The 22,627-nt window shown below is 43.6% G+C and overlaps 1 protein-coding gene across 4 annotated transcripts in view; it reads left to right on the top strand.

Moving 5' to 3' along the window:
- Positions 1-22,627, top strand: part of ARHGAP26 (Rho GTPase activating protein 26) — a 436,434-nt gene that overhangs the window by 99,370 nt on the left and 314,437 nt on the right. For all 4 annotated transcript variants that reach the window (XM_032336318.1, XM_032336320.1, XM_032336319.1 and 1 more), the window contains exons 2-5: positions 3,408-3,503; positions 5,072-5,133; positions 10,340-10,411; positions 15,756-15,857. In XM_032336318.1, coding sequence (XP_032192209.1) covers positions 3,408-3,503; positions 5,072-5,133; positions 10,340-10,411; positions 15,756-15,857 — 332 coding nt within the window. The remainder of the gene's footprint in view (positions 1-3,407; positions 3,504-5,071; positions 5,134-10,339; positions 10,412-15,755; positions 15,858-22,627) is intronic.

The raw sequence follows: 22,627 nt of genomic DNA, 5'->3' as shown, positions 1-22,627 counted from the left end.
TGAGACAGTGGGTTATACAAGCAGGGTGTCGTGAAGCTTGGCATGCACTCAGCACCAGTACCAGCCTCTCTGTTTTCTGTACTCCTCTCACTGGCGTGTGCATTTTAGATTCCTGTTGGGTCACGGTGAAAGCTCCAGAAAGAAATCTCCCAATAGCTGCATGGCAGAGTTGATCGTCAACATAAGATTCTACCGGTCATTTTGGGTTGAAGTAAACAAGAGTCCGTGTGTTTTAGATGTTCTTTTTGGTGTCTTCGTCATTGTCCCAAGTAACAGAGAGGGTTTTATCTTAACAGGGTGAGGCAGCATGGTGTATCCACATGCTACAGAGGCTGCAGAGGCTGATAGAGTCTTAGATCCCCACGTTTGAGCTGTGTGCTCTTACGTCACTCCTCTACTTAGCTGAGTTCTCAGCATAGGTAGTCCTGCTTATCTTCTCTGGCTTTGTCATTGCAGGATTCACACATTAGGGAAGAAGAGCCCAGCCTTGCCTAGACCTGAAGCTGACAGTGTACAGAGTGCTTGTGTAGTGTGTCTCCCTGGGTCTCCCGACAATCTGATGACCTAGGTGGGGCTGACAACTTATGTCAGGTGAGGCGAATAAGAAGTTAGGCCTAACCTAGGGGTAGTTACACTTCTAGGAAATGGTGGAGCTAAAATTTGAACCCAGGAGCCAGGTGAGGTTGGGGTGAGGGCAAGGGGCTATAGGGAAGGGGCTGACCAGCCTACAACCAGAGGCAAGGCAAATATAAAAGCCGAGGTTCTTCAAAGCAAGCTTGAGGGATGCCTGGGTGGCTCAGTCAATTAAGCATTTGCTTTTGGCTCAGGTCATGATCCCTGGGTCCTGGGATCAAGTCCCACATCAGGCTCCTTGCTCAGCGGGGAGCATGCTTCTCCCTCTGCCTGCCTCCTCCTCTGCTTGTGCTTGCTCTCTGCCAAGTAAATAAATCTTTTTTAAAAAATAGAATAAAACAAGCTTGAACTGCTGTTCAAAAAACTGGGGAGTGGATGCTGAACGAGCAAAATACCTGTTGTCCTCCTACACCTTTACCAAGATTTCTCTCTCAGGCATGAGCCATTCAAGCCCATGGTGATTTCCTTTCCAGATATCAGTAATTGGGATTTTTAGTCTATCTAGCTGTACTCACTGACCTATAACCCAGCATGGACTCCAGACTAGCACTCATTACCTAATTCTTTTGTCAGGGGGAGAGGCCTCTTTATTAGCTTTGTGGGGCCCACATGACTTCTCAGGTTTATTTTGTGGTGGGGTGTGCTGTGTGTCACTCAACAACGAAATAAGGTTACTTTCTGGTCATAAGCTAACAATCTCTGCTCCAGGTGAAATGGGTCCTCCTATGAAAAGGCCACACAAAGACCCTGTTGTGCAGGATTATCCACTCCTTGATCCTCATTGGTAGCTGCCCCTGGCAGCATAGCTTCTCTGTGTGTGTTGGGAGGTTTCCCAAGCCTGCCTTAAGTTTTACCTTTATTCCACTGTGTGGAGATGGTTGTCCAGCTTGAGTCCTTCTTGCCTATGGAGGAGGCACCAGAGGATTGTTAGGTGGAGAGAAGCAACTCTAGCCTTACTCTTGGCTCAAGCCTTTCTTTGTGATTTCTGATCAGAACATTCTAACTCCAGTGAGACTGAGCACAGCCATGCCCACATTCTATACCTGATACTTTTTGGCCTTCTTGGGGGCTTTGTCTTCCACTCTGAAAGGTGGTTTTTCCTTTATTTTATCCTGCCTGCCCATGGCCTCCTGTCTTTCCTCCTCACAGTGTTCTGACTTTGAGATGTATCTGTTTCTTTCTTGACTTGCCAGGGAATGTCACCCTGGTATTCTTAGGGATATCTTCTGCTTGAGTCGGCCAGTTTTAGGAGATGCTGACTTCTCTGCCAGGATCTTTGGACTTTTGCCTAGGCCCATTGCATTAAAGTGACTGAACCAGGGAGAGACTGGAGAGTATTGGCTGGTGGCTCCTGGATTCTCCTTCTTCACTTCAAGTGTCTTCCTCTTTTGGTGCAGAGCAGAGGGTCTTGCATAAGCCATGCTATCTTGGGATTCATGTCATCCAAGCCCACAGGAGGGTGGTTTTCGAGCAGGAGCCCCTGCTGTCTGTGTGGTAAGCCTGAGCCCCAGACCTGAGAACAGCAGGACTGCTTAGCCGGGCTCTTCCACTGGCCCCTACTGCTTGAGTAAGCTCTGGGATTGGCGAGCTGCACACTGGTGGTCAAATTTGTATACTGCCCTCCACACACGTTATTCAGCATGCACTGAGCATGATGCATTGCCGGTTACACAGAGAGGAAACAAACAAAACCAAAAGATGGAAAAAAAAAATGAGCCCCCACTTTAAGGAGCACATCTGGTGCTCCTTAGAAAGGAGAAGAGCTGAAGCCCATGTATACTTTTGTTCCATTAGATTATGTCGATCTGTGAAGCCAGAATCCTGCCAACCTCCTCCCTATATCTCATTAAAGCCAGTGCATGTTGCCAGTTATGCCTCTTATTTCCCTCCTCTGGGAATTTGGACATAATACCATTTCCCCTTCAATAAGGGAAATATCTATGAGGGTAATTTGAATGATTAGCCTAATCTGCAGGAAGGCTGCACATGGAATTAAGTTAAGCACATTTGTACCAAGCAGCTGTGTCTGTCAGGCCACTTAAAGGTACCTGGGTGGTTTTATACCCTTAACAGAAGCTGAGGGTTCAGGAGGGATCATTGGCTTTTAATACTGCCTTAAATGAAAGCTTATTTTTTAGATTCGACAAGGGTTTCTAAGAGCTTTCTTTATAGATAACATATGTGGGGTGTGTTTTTACCCCAACTCACAACAGTGCCAGGGCTTTGTTCTTGTGGCAGTGGGGAACGCGATGACCCAGGGAAATGGTTCAGATGGGAATTTGTCATGCTGGCTGGCCACCGTCCTCATGAGGGGGAGCTGAGAGGGTTGTGAGAAGTCGGTCTCATGTGCGCTTGAGGCAGAATGAGGAGTCCAGGAGCTCCTGTGCCACGGGAATGGGGCACTTCCATGTTCTTTCTTCCCACTCCCTACCCACTGCCGGACCACAGGGGAGGTCAGTGGCAGGTTGCTCTAACACCCAATTCTTCCTGGATTCCCTCCTGTGACCAATGTATGTGACAGGACTCAGTATGTGGCTTGAGGAATTAGAACTGGGACTGGAATGGTTAAAGCAAAGTAACAGAAATAGTAATTTTTCAAGCCAGTAAGAATTTCATGTTAGAAACAGCTGTTCAGTATTTTGAATTTACGTTGTGTTTGAAATAGCCTCAAGACCAAATCTAGCTGCTACATTAGTAGAAGGACTAAAACATTCAGCAAATGTGAAAATCAATTTACGTCAGTAATTCATGTTTTTTACTCTTTTTCTTGCTAGGTTTGTCTTTGGCGAAGAGGAAATTTGCTGATTCCTTAAATGAATTTAAATTTCAGTGCATAGGAGATGCAGAAACAGATGATGAAATGTGTATAGGTAAGTCATAACCATGTGTCTGATAAGATGAGTCACTGTTCTTCATAACTGTCATTGTTCTTACTGAGCCCTTTTCCTGTGATAGGAAGTATCTAAGTGTCATAAATTAAGAAGTCCACACCAGCAGTGGAGGGAGCAAAGTGTAGGGAGGGTCAGGGGCCAGGGGGCTATTCTGGGCTTCTCCTCAGAGTTCTGAGACCACTTCTCTCACCCTGGGGCCTGTAGGAGGCAGCTTGAAGGTTTGCAGTGGGGTTCTTCTCTCCACCCTCCTGTAATGTTTTGCTTCTGGCTGTTTTTGTGACTTTTCTTTGCCCTGGTACTATAGAACTTAGAGCAAGACCAGAAGACAGGTAGAGGAGGAAAGAATTACAGGTTGCAAATGATAGTTTGTGGGCTGAAATCAGAATACAACCATGTTTTCTTTGGCACTCATTTCTTAAAATTGAATTAACATATAAATCAACTTTGTGTAAAGTTCTGGTTTTCCATCTCTTTGAAAACTGGAGACTCTGATCTGCTGTCCCCACATTCAGGTCTGACAGTTGTGGTATGGAGCTCCATAGCTGCCACTGCCTTCAGATGGACAGAGGAGCTTGCTGTCCAGCTCTCCTCCCTCTTTCTTAAACCAGAGGCTGAGGGAGAGTTTACTGTTGATTGCTGTACTGGTTCTCTTTTCTGCTTTTCTTTTACCTCCTGTGTTTTGCAGGCGGTGCTGAGCACAGAGGATTTGCAGTGTCAAGACACCCTCTGGCAGGGTCTAGTCATTGCCCTTGAATCTTCTTACGTTGGGCATCTTGGTTAGCTTCAGGGGTGAGCAAGGATTGAAAAGGTTGTCAAATGCTTATTGAATTCCTCTTGTCACATAGAGTACCCGGATCTGGGGTTGAGGGAAGGCCTCTGGGAGATAGCTGAGAGCAATGAAAATGCATCACTATAGTAACTTCTGGAGCTCCCAACATTTCCTATAGGTCCTGAATATCCTCAGGGCTATTGCAGTTACTGCCCTTTGCCTTTGGGAATTACTCTATTGAGGACTCTTCAGGTCTGACCACCATGCTGCATTTTTATAGTGTATTATATTCACAAGTGGCTTGAGGACTCAGGAAGAAGAATCCAAGGAGAAGCCAGAGATGTGGCTTGCATTGCAAGCTATATTGGTTCAGTTGTGGTATCAGAGGAAAGTTGATTTCTGACTCAGTCCCACAACCCAAGTCGAAGAGGTCAGATCCTGGGCAGGAAATCCTTCAACTCCTACGCAGAACTCTGCCCTTTTTAGTCTGTAGTCTGGAAGCTGGCCAGCACCTCATCAGCCCTGGGTAGTCTCAGGAACAGGCAGGTCTTTGAAGGAAATCCTTTCCCAGCTAGAGTTCCAGGTGAAATTAACCTGCATTCGGGGGGTCATCCTGAATGGTTAATGATTAAAAGATAAGGGGAGCCTTGGGAAGCAATTGACTTTAGGATTCTGCATGTGCCGAGGGATTTCAGTCCACAACATAATAGCTATACCTGGAAAGGCTCCCAAAGGCCCATTTCTCTATGTCCCTTTCATGGTACTTTCTCTTTTCCAGCAAGGTCTTTGCAGGAGTTTGCCACTGTCCTCAGGAATCTTGAAGATGAACGGATACGGATGGTGAGTACGGCTGGGCTGCTTTTGCTCCCATACAGTGTGATCATGTCAAGAGATTTGTTGTCAGAAGAACTGGGTTTGAGTCCAGCCTCCACCACTTGAGTGTTTTGAGCTCTTGAGCAAGCCTCATCTTCTCATCTTTGCAGGGTTAGAAACATTTCGCAATTGTTAAGGGATTAGTGTGGATAATATTTTTTTTTTTAAAGATTTTATTTATTTATTTGAAAGAGAGAAATCACAAGTAGATGGAGAGGCAGGCAGAGAGAGAGAGAGAGGGAAGCAGGCTCCCTGCCGAGCAGAGAGCCCGATGCGGGACTCAACCCCAGGACCCTGAGATCATGACCTGAGCCGAAGGCAGCGGCTTAACCCACTGAGCCACCCAGGTGCCCTAGTGTGGATAATGTTAGAACCACGTTGTTGACCTCCCAAAGATTCACTGTAAGGTGCACCCATAAGGTATGACTTACGGGTGGATCTTTTGAATTAATTAACTTTTGGGGGTCTCCAATTCCCTACAGGCAGAGTGGAAATGAAGGTGTCACACTCTGCTCCCTGCTTTCCTCATTTTGCTAAACTTATGCAAGACCTTTGAAGGGCACTCCTTCACTTTTTATTCCGAAACGCCTAACGCTAGTGCCTGCCCTCTAGTATGCACCCAGTATGTACTGTATGGGCACGGAGTAAATGATGACATTTATAAGAGGTTCTTCAAGGGAGGCACTGTGCAAAATCAAGAATCAAATGCTGATCTCCAGGTTCTTAAGAGATACCTCCTGTATTCTCATTCTGATGTGGCTCAACATCAACAGATGAGGGATTCCGCATCTATAAGTTCTTTTGCATCCTCTTCTTATCGCTGAGATACCAAGAATGAAGCCTGATTTGAAATCCCCCTGCTGGCTGCATGCTGGTTTGTCCCTGGAAGGCTTGCCCCTAAGCTAGCAGTGCTACTGAGGCCTAGGAAGAGTCTATCAATGAAGATTTTCCCGCTCTTCCCATGCTAAAACTGATCATTTGAGACTAAGTCCACTATCTTAATCTGCATAGACTGCCATAACAGAATGCCGTGGGCTGGATGGCTTCCACAGCAAATACCGATTTCTCAAAGTTGTGGAGACTGGGTAGTCCAAGATTAAGGATCCAACTGATTTGGTTCCTGGTGAGGACACTTTTCCTGGCTTGCACATGGCCCCCTTCTTACTGTGTCCGTAAATGGGAGGGAAAGGGGACGGAATGGCTCTTCAGTCTTTGCTTAGAATGGCTTTAATCCCATTGTGAGGATTCTACTCTGATGACCTAATTACCTTCCAAAGGCTTCATCTCCAGATAGTGTTACACTGACGGTATTAAAGGATAATGTAAGACATAGCATATTTTGTAAGATTTTATTTGAACAAAAATTGGTTCATATTGGATAGTACCAAACTAGAAATATTTCGGAAAGCTCTACTGACAGAACTATAGAGCAAATACTTTTATAGAGATGGAAGTAGCAAGGAAATTACATGATGGGCTATATCTCAGGCTATTGCCTTATTTGGGAAAGCCTAGTTGTTTCCATTTCTTAACCTTGAGGGATTTATAGCCTTGGGTTTTGGTTGGCTTACATAGGCTGTTAGACCATTAGAGTAGAGTCTCTTTGTTTAATTGATAGAGGTTAGGGCTTCCCCTTATAAATTTTCAGGAGATGCTGCTCAGTCCGTAGTCTTGACCAAGACATTATGTATGCATACATTGTAAATTTTAACCCACGTGATGATTCTGTGAGGTGGTACCTATAGCATCCCAGTGTCTAGATAAAGATCTTGAGGTTTAGAATGATTAACATGCCCAAGATCACATAGTTAAAAAACAGTCGCAGTCTGGATTCAAACCCAAATTTGTGTTAGACCAAAGAATGGGGAAATTTTGTTGAAATTCTCAATAGAGCAGAAGCTCTCACCTTCTGCCCTGCACAGAGAGACAGAAATAGTGTCTCTCTGTTTTCCTTGATTGCTCATTTTTGGGCACTTGAACCAGAATCCGGAGGCTGGTGGCTGCAGCAGGGTTGGTGGTGGGTGGAGGCAGGGGGAAGCTTGTGTGTTTGTGCATGTGCTACTGCCTGAGAAAGGGAAGTGACTCTTTGGAGTCTGATTCTTGGCGGAGTCAGTATTTGTGGGTGGGGGGTGTGGTAAGCAAATCAAGCTGAATACTGGACAGATTGCTGTGGCCTATGGTAAGAGAACAATGACTGGATTATACTCTTCAGTTTGCCTCTGCAATTTTATTATTAATGTCAGTGAACTGAGTTTCTGCTGTGTGCGTCTGAGTATCTAGCTGTTGCAAGCCCCTTCTGTACCTCATCAGCTGAGCTCAGCTTTGAAAAGCCACACATTTTTGGGAAGCCTTCTCTGACTCCCTGGGGTATTTGGCCATGCTTTGTATTTTCTTAGTATCCAGCTCATGTCTCTGATTCTCCATTTACCACATTGTGTCTGATAATCATTGCATCTGTCTGTCTCATGTTCTTGAAGAGCATAGAGTGGGTTTCTGTTCCCAGCATCAGTGTAGTGCTTGCAACTGGTGGAAATTACACAGTCCTAGAATCTTAGACCCAGAACAACCTTGTTTCTCACTGTCTGTAGTCTTTCATTGGCCGCATGGGAAAACTGAGGTCTGGTGAAGGCAAATAGCAAGCAGTAGAAGGACTGGGATAGGGTCTTGGGCATCCTGGTTCCCAGGTGAGTAGGTACTGCTTTTGTGTATTTAGCATCTCCTTAAGGCTAGATTCTCAATCATGGATGCCCATTGAAACAACTTGGGAAGTTTAAAGTATACTGATTCCTAGGATGAAGCACAGAGATTCTGATTTTATTGGTTTGAAGTGTAGCCTGGACATTGAGGTTTTTAGAAGCTTCCCAGGTGAGCCTGACATGCAGCTTAGGGTGAAAATTAGTGGCTTAGGGGCTCAGGATACCACTGTGAGCTTTGAAGACTTACCCTTGATTTGTGGAAGTTTTAAACAAGTGAGCCCATTAAGCAACATCAAATAATAATAAAAATCAAACAAATTAAACATTGCAACCCTCATGTTAAAATGCTCTCTTCCTAGATAAGTGCTCTCAAAATTGAGAAAAAAGCAAATGGCGATAAATTTGGAGACCTGCCACCTTTTATTCCTCCTATTGCTCAGTTAGTTCTTGGCTGTGTCCATCTTTGGCTTCTGGCATTTACTCTGTTGGTTTCATTGTGATGTATATGCATGTGATTTAGAAAAATAATGCTTTGTTGTATCAAGATTCCTGAAATAATTAATTGAGTGACAAGTGAGCAGTGAATGATTTAAAAGGAAAGATTGTAAAATATTTTACTGCCTTAGAATAGACCATAGATTCCTAGAGCTGGAACAATCCAGCCTACTCATTTTGCAGATTAGGAAATTAGAGCCCAGAGAGGTTAAATACTTTGCCTGTGGTCACACAGTTGGCAGCTAGTCAAGAAATAATTCATTCACTCCTGTAGTCATTGAAAAATATTCGAGTGCTTCTTTGTTTCAGCACTCTTCTGTGTTTGGGGGGAAATGGTAGGCAAGTGAACATTTATGAGGTAGTGGTATGTGTGTGTGTTTGCAGAGTGGTAAATTAGAAAACTTTATCTGGCCTACATCTTCTGAAGAAAACACTTGGTGGCCTGGTGAGAAGTTTCTTTGGAATATGCGGGTGATCATGGAAGGCCTTCTTAAAGTGGTGTCCTGTAAACCAGTACCTCAATTAGAATAATAAATGAGTCATTCATGAGAGCATTTGGGGATCAAGCATGTGAGGGAATGTCTAAATGCAAAAACCTGGAAATAAGACTAGTTTTGTGCATTTGAGGTACATGGGGGCGATGGTATGGTTGGTATCTAGGATCTGATGGAGTGAGTGGTGGGGGAGGTTGAGAGGTAGCCAGTGGTCTGGAGGCGCAGATGTCCTGATTCTTGTACTGTTAGGAATACACAAAGTCAGACTTGGAAGGTTTTCATGCCACCCCATGTCCAAAGATGTTTCTTGCTCTTAATCTAGACTCAGTGTTTATCTGCCTAAAATATATCTACCTAAAAATAGCTTGGGTGAATGGGCATTCATAAGATATACCTGAAGCTGAAATTTAGATCCTACCCTGTCACCAGTTCCCTTCTACCTTTACATGGTTGCTTACATTTTTCAAATACTTGTTTTTATTATTGTTAAGATTTTTAATTTATTCATTAGAGAGAGTAAGTGAGCAAGAGCATAAGCAGTGGGGAGGGTCAGAGGGAGAGGGAGAAACAGACTGTGGGGCTTGATCCCAGGTCCCCGGGATCATGAGCTGAGCCAAAGGCTGACACTTAACCAGCTGAGCCACCCAGGTGGTACTCATTTTAAAAAAAAAAGATTTTATTTATTTGAGATACAGAATGACTGGGGAAAGGGCAGAGGGAAAGGAAGAAGCAGACTCTCCACTGAGCAGGGAGTCCAATGTGGGGCTCAATCCCAGGACCCTAGGATCATGACTTGAGCTAAAGGCAGATGCTTAACTGAGTGAACCACCCAGGTGCCCCAAAAGGTACTCATTTTTAAGGAATCAGTCACACACAGGAAGAATTCCATGTTTTGAGATGATGAGTTTGATCTGACATGCTTTCTGTTCAAGTATTGTGAACAATTGACACGTGCAACAGTATTGCTTACTCAGTTTAAAAAAAAAAAAGATTTGTTTTAGAGAGCTTGAGAGCATGGTAGGGGAGGGGCCAGAGAGAGAGGGAGAGAATCCTCAAGGAGACTCCCCACTGAGCACAGAACCTAATGCCACTGGGCCCCAAGATCATCACCTGAGCTTAAATCAAGAGTCAGACGATGGGGTGCCTGGTTGGCTTAGTGGATTAAGCCTCTGCCTTTGGCTCAGGTCATGATCCCAGGGTCCTGGGATCAAGCACCATATCGGGCTTTCTGCTCAGTGGGGAGACTGCTTCCCCTTCGGTCTCTGGCTGCCTCTCTGCCTACTTGTGATCTCTCTCTGTCAAATTAAATAAAAGCTTAAAAAAAAAAAAAGAGTCAGATACTTAACTGACTGAGCCACCCAGGCGCCCTGCTTACTCAGATTTTAAAGTGAGAGGCATTTTGTGCCAAAACTGCTAGAATTCTTAACTGATATTTGCTTTTATGTGTATGTGTCTACCCCATTCCCCTGCCCTGTTTTTCCTCACCAGATTGAGAATGCCAGCGAGGTGCTCATCACTCCCTTGGAGAAGTTTCGGAAGGAGCAGATTGGGGCTGCCAAGGTGAGAATTATGCAAACCTTGCTCTTGGATTTTAGGGCAGCCTTGTTTTTGGATTTTATATAGTGGTTCATCAGTTACTCACAAGTGTCTAAAGTAAGACTTCTTGGTCAACCCCAGAGCAGTCATTCTAGTATTTTGTTACCTAATTGTTTTTTGCTGGTTCATAAATTGTGCAAAGGTAGAAACCATGCCTCCTTGTGTTAGCAGATACCTCTGTGCTTGGACAAGGTGGAGTTGTACTTACTGCAGAGTCCAGGGCTCAGAGCCTAGACCAGGGAGTTGCAAAATGGGCCCTGAGGGCTTCACGACCCTGTTGTGAGCTCATTTTTGCTGAGTGAAAATGTGCCCTTTGTTGCCAGATCTTGAAATTTTTCAAGAGAAAGTGAAACGGCAGAGTTTTCTTTGAAATGTCCTGGTTTTAAAAAATTTTGGCAAACAATTTAAAAGTACATATTCCACATGGTGTAGGTCAAAAAACAGGACTGCTTCAATTCTATGTCCTGGTTTGTGGTTTGTTACCACTGACCAGGAGGGACTGCAGCTGAAACGTGGCTGGCTTGCAGCAGAAATTTCTCTGAGAACGGTGCAAAGGGAATCTTGTTCCTTTTCGAAAGATGAATTCTTCAGGGTTCCGCTGTGCTGTGAGAAATCATAGGTAACCCTGGCTGGTTTGACTGGTAGTAGTAGGGTGTTAGAGGCCACCTGCAAAGAAGGTGTTTGCACTGGGATCAGTGAAAGCAGAAGGATTTACCAGATACTCTTCCTCTTTTTCTGGAACCCTGAGTTCTTCAGCAGCAGTCCTGTGCGCCACCTGCAGGTGGTTTTGGGCAACATCACTCTGACGTGTAATTTCACTCTGTGAAATGGCCTTGAGAGGTAGATGCCAATAGGTGGGGAATAGGTAACTGCAATGTAATGAAGTGGGATCTGTCTCCCAACCCCACCTCCTCACCTAAGCACATGAGCTTCTGCAAATGAATGCCGTTAGGGTCTGAAAAAATGATGTTCTTCACAGAGGGATGGTTGACTGTAGTTTGAAGGATGGACCACAGCAAAGATTTTTCTTCCAGTTCTGTAGCACTTTCTACTAAATGTACACTTTACATTTATGAAGAAATTAAAGCTCATGGGTTTTGTATCAGAGATTAAGGAATGTAAAATTAAAAGGGAGTCTTGTTCCATAAAGAGTTTGTTCAAGACTTTGAATTTGCCATGAGTGTCCCTCCCAAGTTCTCATATTTGTAGGCCCAGTAATCAGGCCTTCCCCTTAGTGGCCTTGGGACCTGTGCTTCCTACTCATGATAACATATGGCAGTGGCTCTGGGGATGCTGAAAAGCTTAGAGGCCGCAGTGGAGCCGACAGACCTCCTTATCGAGTCCTCTTTCCAAGAGTCTTTCCTGCCTCTGTGCATGGATGCTTCTTATTCTGCCCTCTTCCCTCAGTCCCTGGTTTTGGGCATTCCCACAGTTGCCACAGAGGTGAAGCAGGAGTCTGAGAGGCCTCATTTTGGGTAATACCAGTGATTGTAATGACAGGAGCAGTTATTCTTCTGGGCAAGGGGTGGGGTTAGGGCTGTAGAAGGTGAGAAGTAGAAGAATGAACAAATTTGAATAAAACCATCACTCATCAAAACGTGTTGCCTCTCATATATACTCTGATCTCTCATTCCTCTTGAATAGTGTGATGATGTTGGAGATGATTTTTCCTCCTCCTTCCTGTGTCATTTCCTTTTTTCTCTGTACTTGTTCCTCCCCTCCCTCTACATGACACATTTATATCCTAGTATTGTATACATTTAAGAGAAAGCAAAGAAACAGACTCTTCACCAGACAGTCTAGGCAGCAGACTAAAGAATACCTAAGAGCCAGCCAGGGCTCTTGAGTGGCCAAGTAGAAGTTTCTGAACTCTGCCTGTGCTAAAATTACCCTTCCTCCCCCTCTGGTGTGGCTTCAGTTGCTATAACAACCTGTTGCTACTTGCAAGAAGCAGAAGTTAGTGTTGGGTGTGAAGGCAGCCAGGGAGGAGGACCCGTGGGCATTCTGGTGCTAGCATAGCTGCCCTGTGGTAGGGCACAGCCCTGGAGCTGGGCATAACTGTGACCCTGGGTTCAGAATTCTGAGTTTGGAGGAATTTGTTTTTCCTCCAGGCAAGGTGCATTTAGAGAGCCGGGCTCTCCAGTGAAAGGAGAAGTTTATGGTGAAGAGGGAGCCCTAACCTCATTTGTTGCATTGGCATGCCAGCTTGGGGAGTAGCTGAACTTCTCTGTACCTGTTTCCTGATCTGTAGGATGAGGACACTGATAATATTTACCTTGTAGAGTTCTTATGAAAAAGATATGAGTAAACACACATACAGTGCTTAGAACAGTGCTTGTCATATAGGCTTTTTATGTTAGCTGTTAGATTCAATACATAAGTTCATTCATTTAAAAAAGATAAGTGAGTGCCTGCTTTGTGCCTGGCACCACACTACACACTGGTTTATGGTGGAGAACAAGTGAAGATGTACTGTGCTCCTGGTGTGGCTGAGGAGAACGACATGAAACAAAAAGATGTAAATAAGCATAATTTCAAATTGTGGTACGTGCTATGCAGGCTTCTCTCATGGGACCTTAGGCATGGGAAGGAAGTGGTGTTCTCAGTAAGGAGGAGGCACATTCAGATGATGGGCCTCTTGACCACTGTCACCGCGATAGCTGCCGTCATTACTACTGCCATCATCATCATCAATACTGAATTTTATTGTGCATTTTCTGTGTGATGGGCCCTCTGCTAAGAGTGGTCTGTGGCTTATCTCATTTTATCCTAATAAGCCTGTGAGGGGGGTGGTGTTTTTATTCTTTGTTAAACACTCTCTGAGCTGAAAGAGGAAGGAACCTGACCAGTTACCTCCTGGAGTCCTCCTCAGTTTAATAGTGAGAGAATCCAGTTCTGAAGAGGGGAAGTGATTTGTTTAGAATTGATCCATGTAGAATTGGGAATCATTTCCAGAATCCCAGTTCTGTTCTTCATCCATTTAGGCGCCCATAGTGGATTCCCTGGAAAGCAAGCACCATCTTATATCTGAGTAGAGAATTTAAACTCACTAAGACTACCCTCTCAGCTTAAGACCATTATCTTAGTAGAGTTATCCTCAGAGGTCTTGTTGCTGTTTTCCAGGACAGAAACTGCTTCCCTTTCTCGTTAGCTCTGGCTGTCCTCTTGAACATGGAATGTGGCAGCTCAAGTTGCCAGAAAGTCACAGAATGCTGGTGACTCATGTTCACTGGCCTTTTTTCACCTCTGGCTGGCTTGGCTCTTGCAGCACAGGGTTCTCCTTGGGGCTTGCTGACAGGCTGCTGGAGTGGATCTGTGAGCATGAAGTGGAGTTGGGGCCGTAGCGCAAAGTTGCTGATTTCTATGCAGGAAAGAGTTGTTTAAGTCAAGTGTCTAGCCTGTATGTACCCTTTTTCAAATTTGAAGGAGTAATGTCTCCTCGGGCTTTTTCCTCACTTGCTTCTGCATGTTGTGGTGTTCTTGTGTATAAGTAGTCTTCCAAGCAAAATTCAGGTTTGTAAAAATGATTACATGTCAGCTAACAAGGGTATGTGATGAGTCCTCCCACTTTGAAGGCTTAGAATCATGCTATCAACCAGAAAAATGGAGCTCTGATGTGGCAGGAGATTGTCAGGGCTTCAGGCGAGAGCTTCTTGGTGATTCCTGTGCCACTTAGGCTTCCCAGTGTTAAGCTCAGAGCATTTGCACTTACCTCTCTAGTGTTCTAGAAGGGTCCACCCTGTCCCTCAGATGATTAGCAGCTCACATTCCCTTCCCCAGTGAGGCCTCTATGGAGCACCCTATCTGTGGAATCTCTGACTGCACCTTATTTCCTTCATAGCACTTTTGGCTGCCGATAATTATTTATTTGTTTCTGGGTCAATTGTGTCTGTCCTACTAGAATACCCCTACCATAAGGCTTGGGACCACTTCTGCCTTGACCATTGGCTACAGGAGCCTGACACAGAGTGGTTACTTCATTCTTCATTTCACAAAGAATGGAGATGTCTCTGAGCTTCCTTATCTGGCTGCAAAATTTTTTTCTCCTCTATAGAGGCCTTGGAGTTGCAGAAAATTAGGTCCTGTGGGTTCCACCTAAGGCAAGAGTAAGACTGAGGGGCTCACTTAGTGAAATTGATCATGTTCATTAGGCCGTTGTCCACCATTTTCCAGCCTTCTTGCTTGCCATCCCCACTAGAAAGTGGATGGAAAAAAGAGACCGCCCGTGAATATACATCTCAGGTGCTACTGAGAGGTGGGCTTTGGAGGCAGCCTCTCTGGCCTCAGATCCCAGCTCTGTCACTTTCTATGACTTTTTACAAGTTAACTTCCCTAGATCTAAATTTCCTTATTTGTAAAATGGGAGATAAAAGTAGAATCTCAATGACTCAGTGATTTGGTAGTAAAGCAGGGATTATTAAGTGTATTATGATATTTATTATTTTTCATTTTGAAAGCTGTTAATGTAGGTAATAAAAACTTCCAATGTGAGAAGAATATCACCCATTGTCCCATTTCCTTAACTCGATTATTCTCGTTTTGCCATCTAATCTTTGTCTCTAGGTAGCTACACTCTATGTAGGATGCACCAAGTTTGTATCATATTAATAATTTACATTACATTATAAGCAACTTGCCACATGACTACCTCACCCTTCTATTTAAATTTACTAGATGTCCAACCCTTTCATGACCTCAAACCCTATCTATGGGCAGTGATGTTGCTTTAGCTTTTTTTATTTGTTTGTTACTGAGAATGATGCTTCTGTGAATTCATTTGTTTTCTTTTGAATCTTCATTCATTTTAAAGACCCACATGTGCTACTGTTGTGCCCAGGGATATTAGGTCTATATATTAAGTACTTTTTACCATTGTTAAAGCTAGCACTACCCTTATTCTAGACTTGTCCCACTTATGATTTCAGTTGGATCTTTGTGCTCTGAAATTCACTTCATAGGTAACTTTGCTCTGTTCTTTGCCCTTGAATATGCTTGAACTTAGAAATTGGAAATTTCTGTTTCACAATTGAGATTCTCAGGACATGGAATCCTGGCTTTGCCACTATTAAATACTGGTATTTACCTTGTTTCTGGCATTGTAGTGGTTCCTTTATGATAAATACTCAAAACCATTGGTCTGCTGTTGGCAGGGGAGTGGCTTTATTTAATGCACATTAAACAGCTGCGTTGTCCCCTGTTCTGGGTCTGAGGGAATGATGAAGCTATGAAATAGAACAGGCAGAGGTCTTGACAAGATTGCTTTTATTCCTGCAACATTTTACTTTTTCTCTTTTCCTCTTTTTGCCAGGAAGCCAAAAAGAAGTATGACAAGGAGACAGAAAAGTATTGTGGCATCTTAGAAAAACACTTAAATTTGTCTTCCAAGAAGAAAGAATCGCAGCTTCAGGAGGTAAGAAACTTCAGTAGTATCCTGAATAAGGTGTTCAAGTTCTGTGTGGTACAGGGGATGCGTGCTGGCTCACCTTTGCCAGAAAATCCTGAGGTTTGAAAAGACCTCACAAACCAGGAGCTTGACCTTGATCCCTCATCAGATGCCTGTTGCCTGTATTGCCCTTGTATCTTCCCGCCCACAGCACCCCTTTTCTGGCTGTCCAACCTACTAGTGGGATGGGTGCAGGTACTGCTGGTCAAGATCAAGCACCTCCTTATTGGGCAGCCCTAGTCACCAAAACGTGCTTCTTCCTTTCAAACTGAAATCTGGTTTCCTGTTTCTCTTACCCTTTACCTTGATTCTGCACTTTCTGTCTTACTTTTTGTCTTCCTACCTTATATCAGTAATTTGAGACATTAGCATCTGGAACACTTTGGTCATCCTTCTTTACTGTTCATACTATTGTTATTATTATTTAAAGATTTTATTTATATATTTGAGAGTGGGAGAGAGCAGGAGGGGCAGAGAGGGGGCAGAAGGAGAGGGAGAAGCAGAAGCAGGCTCCCTCCTGAGCAGGGATCCTGACTTGGGGCTCTAGCTCAGGACCAAGGATCATGACCTGAGCCCAAGGCAGAGCCTTAACCAACTGAGCCTTTGAGGTGCCCTGGTTGTTATTTTTTAAAAATTATTTCAACCAACCAAAAAAAAAATTACTTCAACCAGTACTTGATATTAGTCTGTCTTTCTTGCTTCCTTTTCTTTTTTCTTTAAGCGGGTTTTGTTATTCCTATGTTTTATGCTTTCGTAACTTTGTTTCTAAAAAAGGTAATTTATCTTACCTACCCTGAGCTTTTCTGGATTGACATGAAGAGTATGTTCACTTGGAAAGATAAGTTAGCTTTGCAGCTGTGGATCTCTGATCATTTTTGTTTAGTTCATGGAGCTTTGCATAGTGAGGGTGTTTTTTTTCTTGGGAGACAGAGCAGTTTCTTTAGTGGAACTCCGAGGTTGACTACATGAATGTTATTTTGCTTTTAACAATTTGCTTGACCTTTCTCAAGTATGTGCTAAAGAGAGGCTGTGACTTCCAAGCTAGCCCTCATTCTTATTTCAGTTTTTATTAAAATTCCAGTTAGTTAACATATAGTATAATATTAGTTTCTGGTATACAGTCCAGTGATTCAGCAATTCCATACCTCACCCGGTGCTCATCAGGACAAGTGCATTCCTTAATCCTCATCACACATTTACCCATCTCCCCACCCACCTCCCCTCTGGTAACTTTCAGTGTGGTCTCTTTAATAAAGAGTCTTTTTCTTGTTTTCTCTCTCTCTCTCCTTTCCTTTGCTCATTTTTTTTTTTCTTAAATACCACACAAGTGGAATCATATGATATTTGTTTTTCTCTGGCTGACTTATTTCACTTAGCATTATACTTTCTAGATCTAACCACATTGCAGCAAATGGTAATATATATATATTTTTGAAGTGCCTGAGTAATACTCCTGTAATTCTAAACTGCATCTTTTTTACCCATTCATTAGTTGATGGACACTTGTCAAGCTAGCCCTCATTCTTGAATTTACTTTGTTTTTGAGCAAATACCATGCAGTATTTCTGTCAGGTGAAAGTTACTCTGCAGATCCTGTGGTTGAAGGTTGAACGATGACAATTCCTCAGGAGATGGTGAAGTCAAGTCCCCTGCCAACCAGGTCCTCAGGAACATCTGGTTCTCAGAACTCTCTGCTTTGATATGGGAGTTTAAACCAGTTGTGTAAGTGACAAACGGGGCCCAATAGCGACCCTGGCAACAAGTGTTTGTGGTGGGCTTTGCAGACCAGTTCTTAGCCAACCAACCAAAAGCAACTGAGCACTTGGTTTGAACTGTGGGGAGTAGAAAACACTAACCTATCTCTGAAAATCTTGTGCCTGTCTAGGGAAAAAGCAGCAAACACATGGCAAGGTGATTCTTGAAGATAGCATAGCTACTCAGGTAAATCTTGTCAAATACACTTGAGAAGGCTAAAGAAAACCTATTTTGAGTGGATTGTATATAAAGTACTGAATTCATTGAATGGAATCCCAGCTATACATGGGGTATGAGCCCTGGAAGATGCTCATATGTGGTCGTTCATGCTAAGTGTGTAAATCCATTTAGGATCTATCCTGATGCCCTCACTTTCTAGTTATCTTTCTTTGGGTATCATTTGGCATTTAAGGTTTGGAAACTACATTTAAGGATAGTCTTTTTGGCTGCAACTCAGAATGACCAGAGCTGGCCAGCTCTGTAGTTTCTAAGCAGTTAACAGGAGTCAGTGTCCTTAAGAGTTGAGCAACGACATGATTGTTCCAGCACCTACTGGTGTTGAGAGGCCTGTAGTACAGTAAGTCTGTAGGCATGGCGTCCCCCAGAGTGAGAATGCTTCTCCAGTCTGTTCCCTCTATTCCTGGATCCTGCTGATATGGTCTGGGATGAGTCTAACATACTCTTTTAAGGCTACACCAAGCCCTCTCCTGAGATAGCACGGTGTCAGGACCACAGAACTGGGTGGCAAAGAGATACCTAACTTTAGGGTCTGCTATGCCATATAGTCACTGTGTGACCTAGGACAAGTGTTCATCTCTCTGAGCTTTTAGTTCCATTTTTTATAAAATACAAACTATCTATTCTGTGTACTTAATGCATGAGAAGGCAAATTATGGCTGCTAAACAAATAAAAAGTACTAACCACAGACTGGCTTATTTTTCCCCATCCCTTTTCTGAAAATGGATGGTACTCTCTTCCTCACTGACTTCATATGTTCAGGTTACTAAAATAGAATACCATAGACTAGGTAGCTTATAGAGACAGAAATTTAACTCTCGCAGTTCTGGAGGTTAGGAAGGCCAATATTAAGGCGCTGGCAGATTTAGTGTCTAGTGAGAGCTTGCTTCCTGGTTCATAAATGGCTGTGTTCTTGCTGTGGCCCACGTGGTAGAAGGGCTAAGGGAGCTCTCCGGGGTTTCTCCTATAAGGCCACTCATCCCATTCATGAGGACTCCACCCTCATGACTTGATCACCTCCCAAATGCCACACCTCTAAGTGCTGTCACACTGGAGGTTAGGTTTCAGCATATGAGTGTTGTCAGGGACACAAACATTAGTCCATAGCACTGGCCTGGCCAGTTATATGTATTAGTGGGCATTTCTTCATTATGTTCTTTTGTTACAGTTCGTTGTGTTCTTGTCTTTGACCCAGTTAAAGTACTTCTAAGTACTTTCTAAGTACTTTGTAAGGCAAGGAGCAGGCTGTAGGTTTTTCAGAAACATCTGGGTCAGTTCTCAAGGATTGCTTTTTAGTTGTACCTTAGCTGAATTGAATTGATAAAAATACTATTATAATACTTTCACCATCACCAACAATAATAGTAGGAAGTATTTACTGAATGCTTATTTTTATACTGGGTACTGTGTTAGGTACTTCATTTGGAACCTTCTCAAATCCTTACCACCTTCTTGTGAGGTACAGATGTATTCCCTTGATTTTACATATGAGGAGGTTAAGGCTTGAAGGTGTTAAATAGCTTGCTCATAGCTCTCCAGTGAGGTTGTGCACACTGGATTCTGGAGCTTTTTTCTCTTACCTCATTGTGCCCTTCTGCTTGTCTTTCTGTCTTGAGAAGGTGGGACATTGCTGGGCTGCCTGTAAGTCGTTGTTATTCAATGCACATATCATGAAAATAGAATTGGCCTGAAGGAGGGACCTTGATAATCTTCTGGTTGAACTTCCTGGAAATACATTTGAAGTAATTGGGTTCCTTGCAGAGGTCGATTTGTTCAAGGTCTTCCAGCTATTTAGTGATGATTTCTTCACATTTATTAAAAAAATAAACTTAGGAACGTGACTAAACACCTAGTGCACTTTTAATGAAATCTCCTTTCTTTGATTATCCAGAATTTTTCCCTGATTGCAGGCCTCAGAACTGAATACCTTTAAGATCTAGCCCATCCCCACATCCTGGTGGGTAAAATCATAGCTCAGTCATGTGGAATGACACTGCCATCTAGTGGATGATTCTTTAAAAAAAAATCAGCGTATTTTTCAAGAGCTATGAAGCTTCAAAGAAAATATTCACTTAACAAATGTACACTACACACTTCTGTGAGTCTATTCAGGTGTTGAGCCAATTGTGGAGAGTGAAATGAATGATTGGCTTCCTGGAACTTTTAGTCTAGGACAGGGCCTCTTTTCCAAGAAGCATAAAATGGTTGGTGTGTCTCAAACAAGCTGGGAGATTCACTGCTTCTCAGGTAACAAGTGGAGAAACGATTTTGAGTGGCGAGCCAGGTGGGCTGGGCTCTTGACCTGTGAGTCCATTGCAGGATGGGGGTCTAAAAGATATTTTGAATTCTGTGGCCCAGATGAGAAGGGACATTAGCAGGAGAAACATACCATTCCACTTGGATTTTTTCTTCCCTTTCCTTTGGAAATGCATCAAGTTAGGCATTTCTTCTGAGAACTGGATCACTATTGGCCACATAGAGATCAATTCATTCATTCCTCAAATCTCTCTTGAATACTTATTAAGGGCCTGGCACTGTTCTGGAAGGTGGGATAGTAAAATGGAAAATGAGACTAAGTCTTTGCTCTCATTGACATTATATTGCCATAGGCAAAATACTAGAATAGAGAATCATAGAATTGAATTTTATATAGTGATAAGGAAACAAATTGGGAGGAAGGAAGGAAGTCTTTGTCTTATGTACAATAACGTGGTTAATAAAGTCTTCTCTAAAGAGGCTAATATTTGAATGGAAACCAGAAGGATAAGTACAACCAAGAGAAAAGCTTAGGACAGTGTTCTTTAAATTGTGGGTATGTTGGTTTGCCTGGCTGGTTCAGTTGCTAGAGCGTGTGATTCCTGATCTCCAGGTTGTGAGTTCGAGGCCCACTATGGTTGTAGAGATTACTTAAACTGTTTTTAAAAACTGTGTGTGTCATAAAAATCTGAACTACTGGGTCATGAAATGCAGTAGAGGAGGCTAGAACAGAAGAAGCCTATAGAGGCATGTTTTTTTCAGGTCATAATATAAAAGGTGTTTCTTACTGTGTCTTAAAGTTTTAAAAAAAATTTTTGTATTTATCAAGGAAAAGAGGTTTATCAGCAGAAGGAACACCCAAGTGCAAAGATTGATTGGCAGGAAAACATTTGGAATGTTACAGGGCAGCGAGTCTATCTTGGGGCTGGAGCATGGTGAGAATGCTTTGGAGGGAGGCTGGGAGGAGGGATACGTGGGCAGGTCATAGAGTATTTTGTAGACATGGTAGAAGCCAGATAAAGGCATTGAGGGGATTGTGAGAAGCTCTGGCTCAAATTTGAAGAAAGCTCTTCTGGTTGCTGGGTGCAGACTGGATTGGGGTGGTGGGGAGAAGGCGAACAGGGAGACCAGTTAAGAGAGGAGTATAATCACCCAAAGACTCAATGGCTGACTTAGGGGAGGAGCTGGGATCGAAGCCCAGCAGTGCTGGTGGTAGTGACAGCAACGGTGCACACAGCATCTTTTGGTATTCAAATTGCTCAGATCCTTAAGCTCATTTTCTCTTGAAAATAGCTCCCCTGCAGAACAAGGGCAGATACCATCTCCAGCCTCCAGGTGTGGGAAGGAGACCCAGAGAGGTTAAGGGACTTGAGCTGGTCTCTCTAGCTAGAGAATGCTAGAACTGCAAGTGCACGCCAGTTGTTTGCCATTAGCTCTCTGGCTGATGCTGGGCTCTGCTCTTTGTCTCAGAGGAGTTTCCTCCATTGCTGCTTAACTGCAGGAGCCACTTTGCACATTTCCTGAATGACCCTTTCTTCCGTTGCAGTGTCAGTTGGCAAGCCTGAGCAGGGAGAATGTTGGAGGTGTGTGGGTGGTCCGGGGAAGTAGATGCATCCCTGGTGGAAGTGTGTTGGATTTGCACTACGAGGAAATTAAAGGCTGCAGGAACATATGGGGCTTAGCTGGCAGGAGCCCAGGTGGAAGGGATGTCAGCCCAGAGGTCTGAACTGCCATACCTTGGGGGCGGGGAGGGGGGGTGGTGGTGTGCAGCATTTCTGAAACGGTGTCTCCGAATAAAGATCTCTCAGTCCTGGGCGCCTGGGTGGCTCAGTGGGTTAAAACCTCTGCCTTCGGCTCAGGTCATGATCCCACGGTCCTGGGATTGAGGCCCGCATCGGGCTCTCTGCTCAGCTGGGAGCCTGCTTCCTCCTCTCTCTCTGCCTGCTTCTCTGCCTACTTGTGATCTCTGTCTGTTAAATAAATAAATAAAAATCTTAAAAAAAGGAAAAAAAAGATCTCTCAGTCCTCAGATGCCAACTTGCTCTGCTTGGAGGCTTAGAAAATGTCCCCAGGCTTAGCCTTTCGTTTTGCTTTTGTTCAGCACTACTCAGTAGACTAGCTTCTGTGTATTAATATGTTGATCTGGGAGGAAGATGCTCACAGGAGAGTGGGATGGGCTATTTGTGCTCTCCCAGAGTTTGCAATCTTCTGTTTATTTACATGATTTTTTAAAAAAATTAAAAATTTTTTATAAACATATAATGTATTATTAGCCCCAGGGGGTACAGGTCTGTGAATCGCCAGGTTTACACACTTCACAGCACTCACCATATCACATACCCTCCCCAGTGTCCGTAACCCCACCACCCTCTCCCTACCTACATGATTTTTAAATATCTCTTTTCTTCACTATGCTATGAGCTCCACAAAGGAAGTTTCTTTTTGTTCATGATGGTTGAATGAATGAATGATTTGTCAAGTCCTTTAG

This window comes from Mustela erminea, chromosome 3 (assembly GCF_009829155.1).
Source record: "Mustela erminea isolate mMusErm1 chromosome 3, mMusErm1.Pri, whole genome shotgun sequence".
In the NCBI taxonomy this organism is placed as follows: Eukaryota; Metazoa; Chordata; class Mammalia; order Carnivora; family Mustelidae; genus Mustela; species Mustela erminea.
The sequence above is the reverse complement of the archived record's forward strand: the minus strand, read 5'-3'. Positions and strand labels throughout refer to the sequence as shown.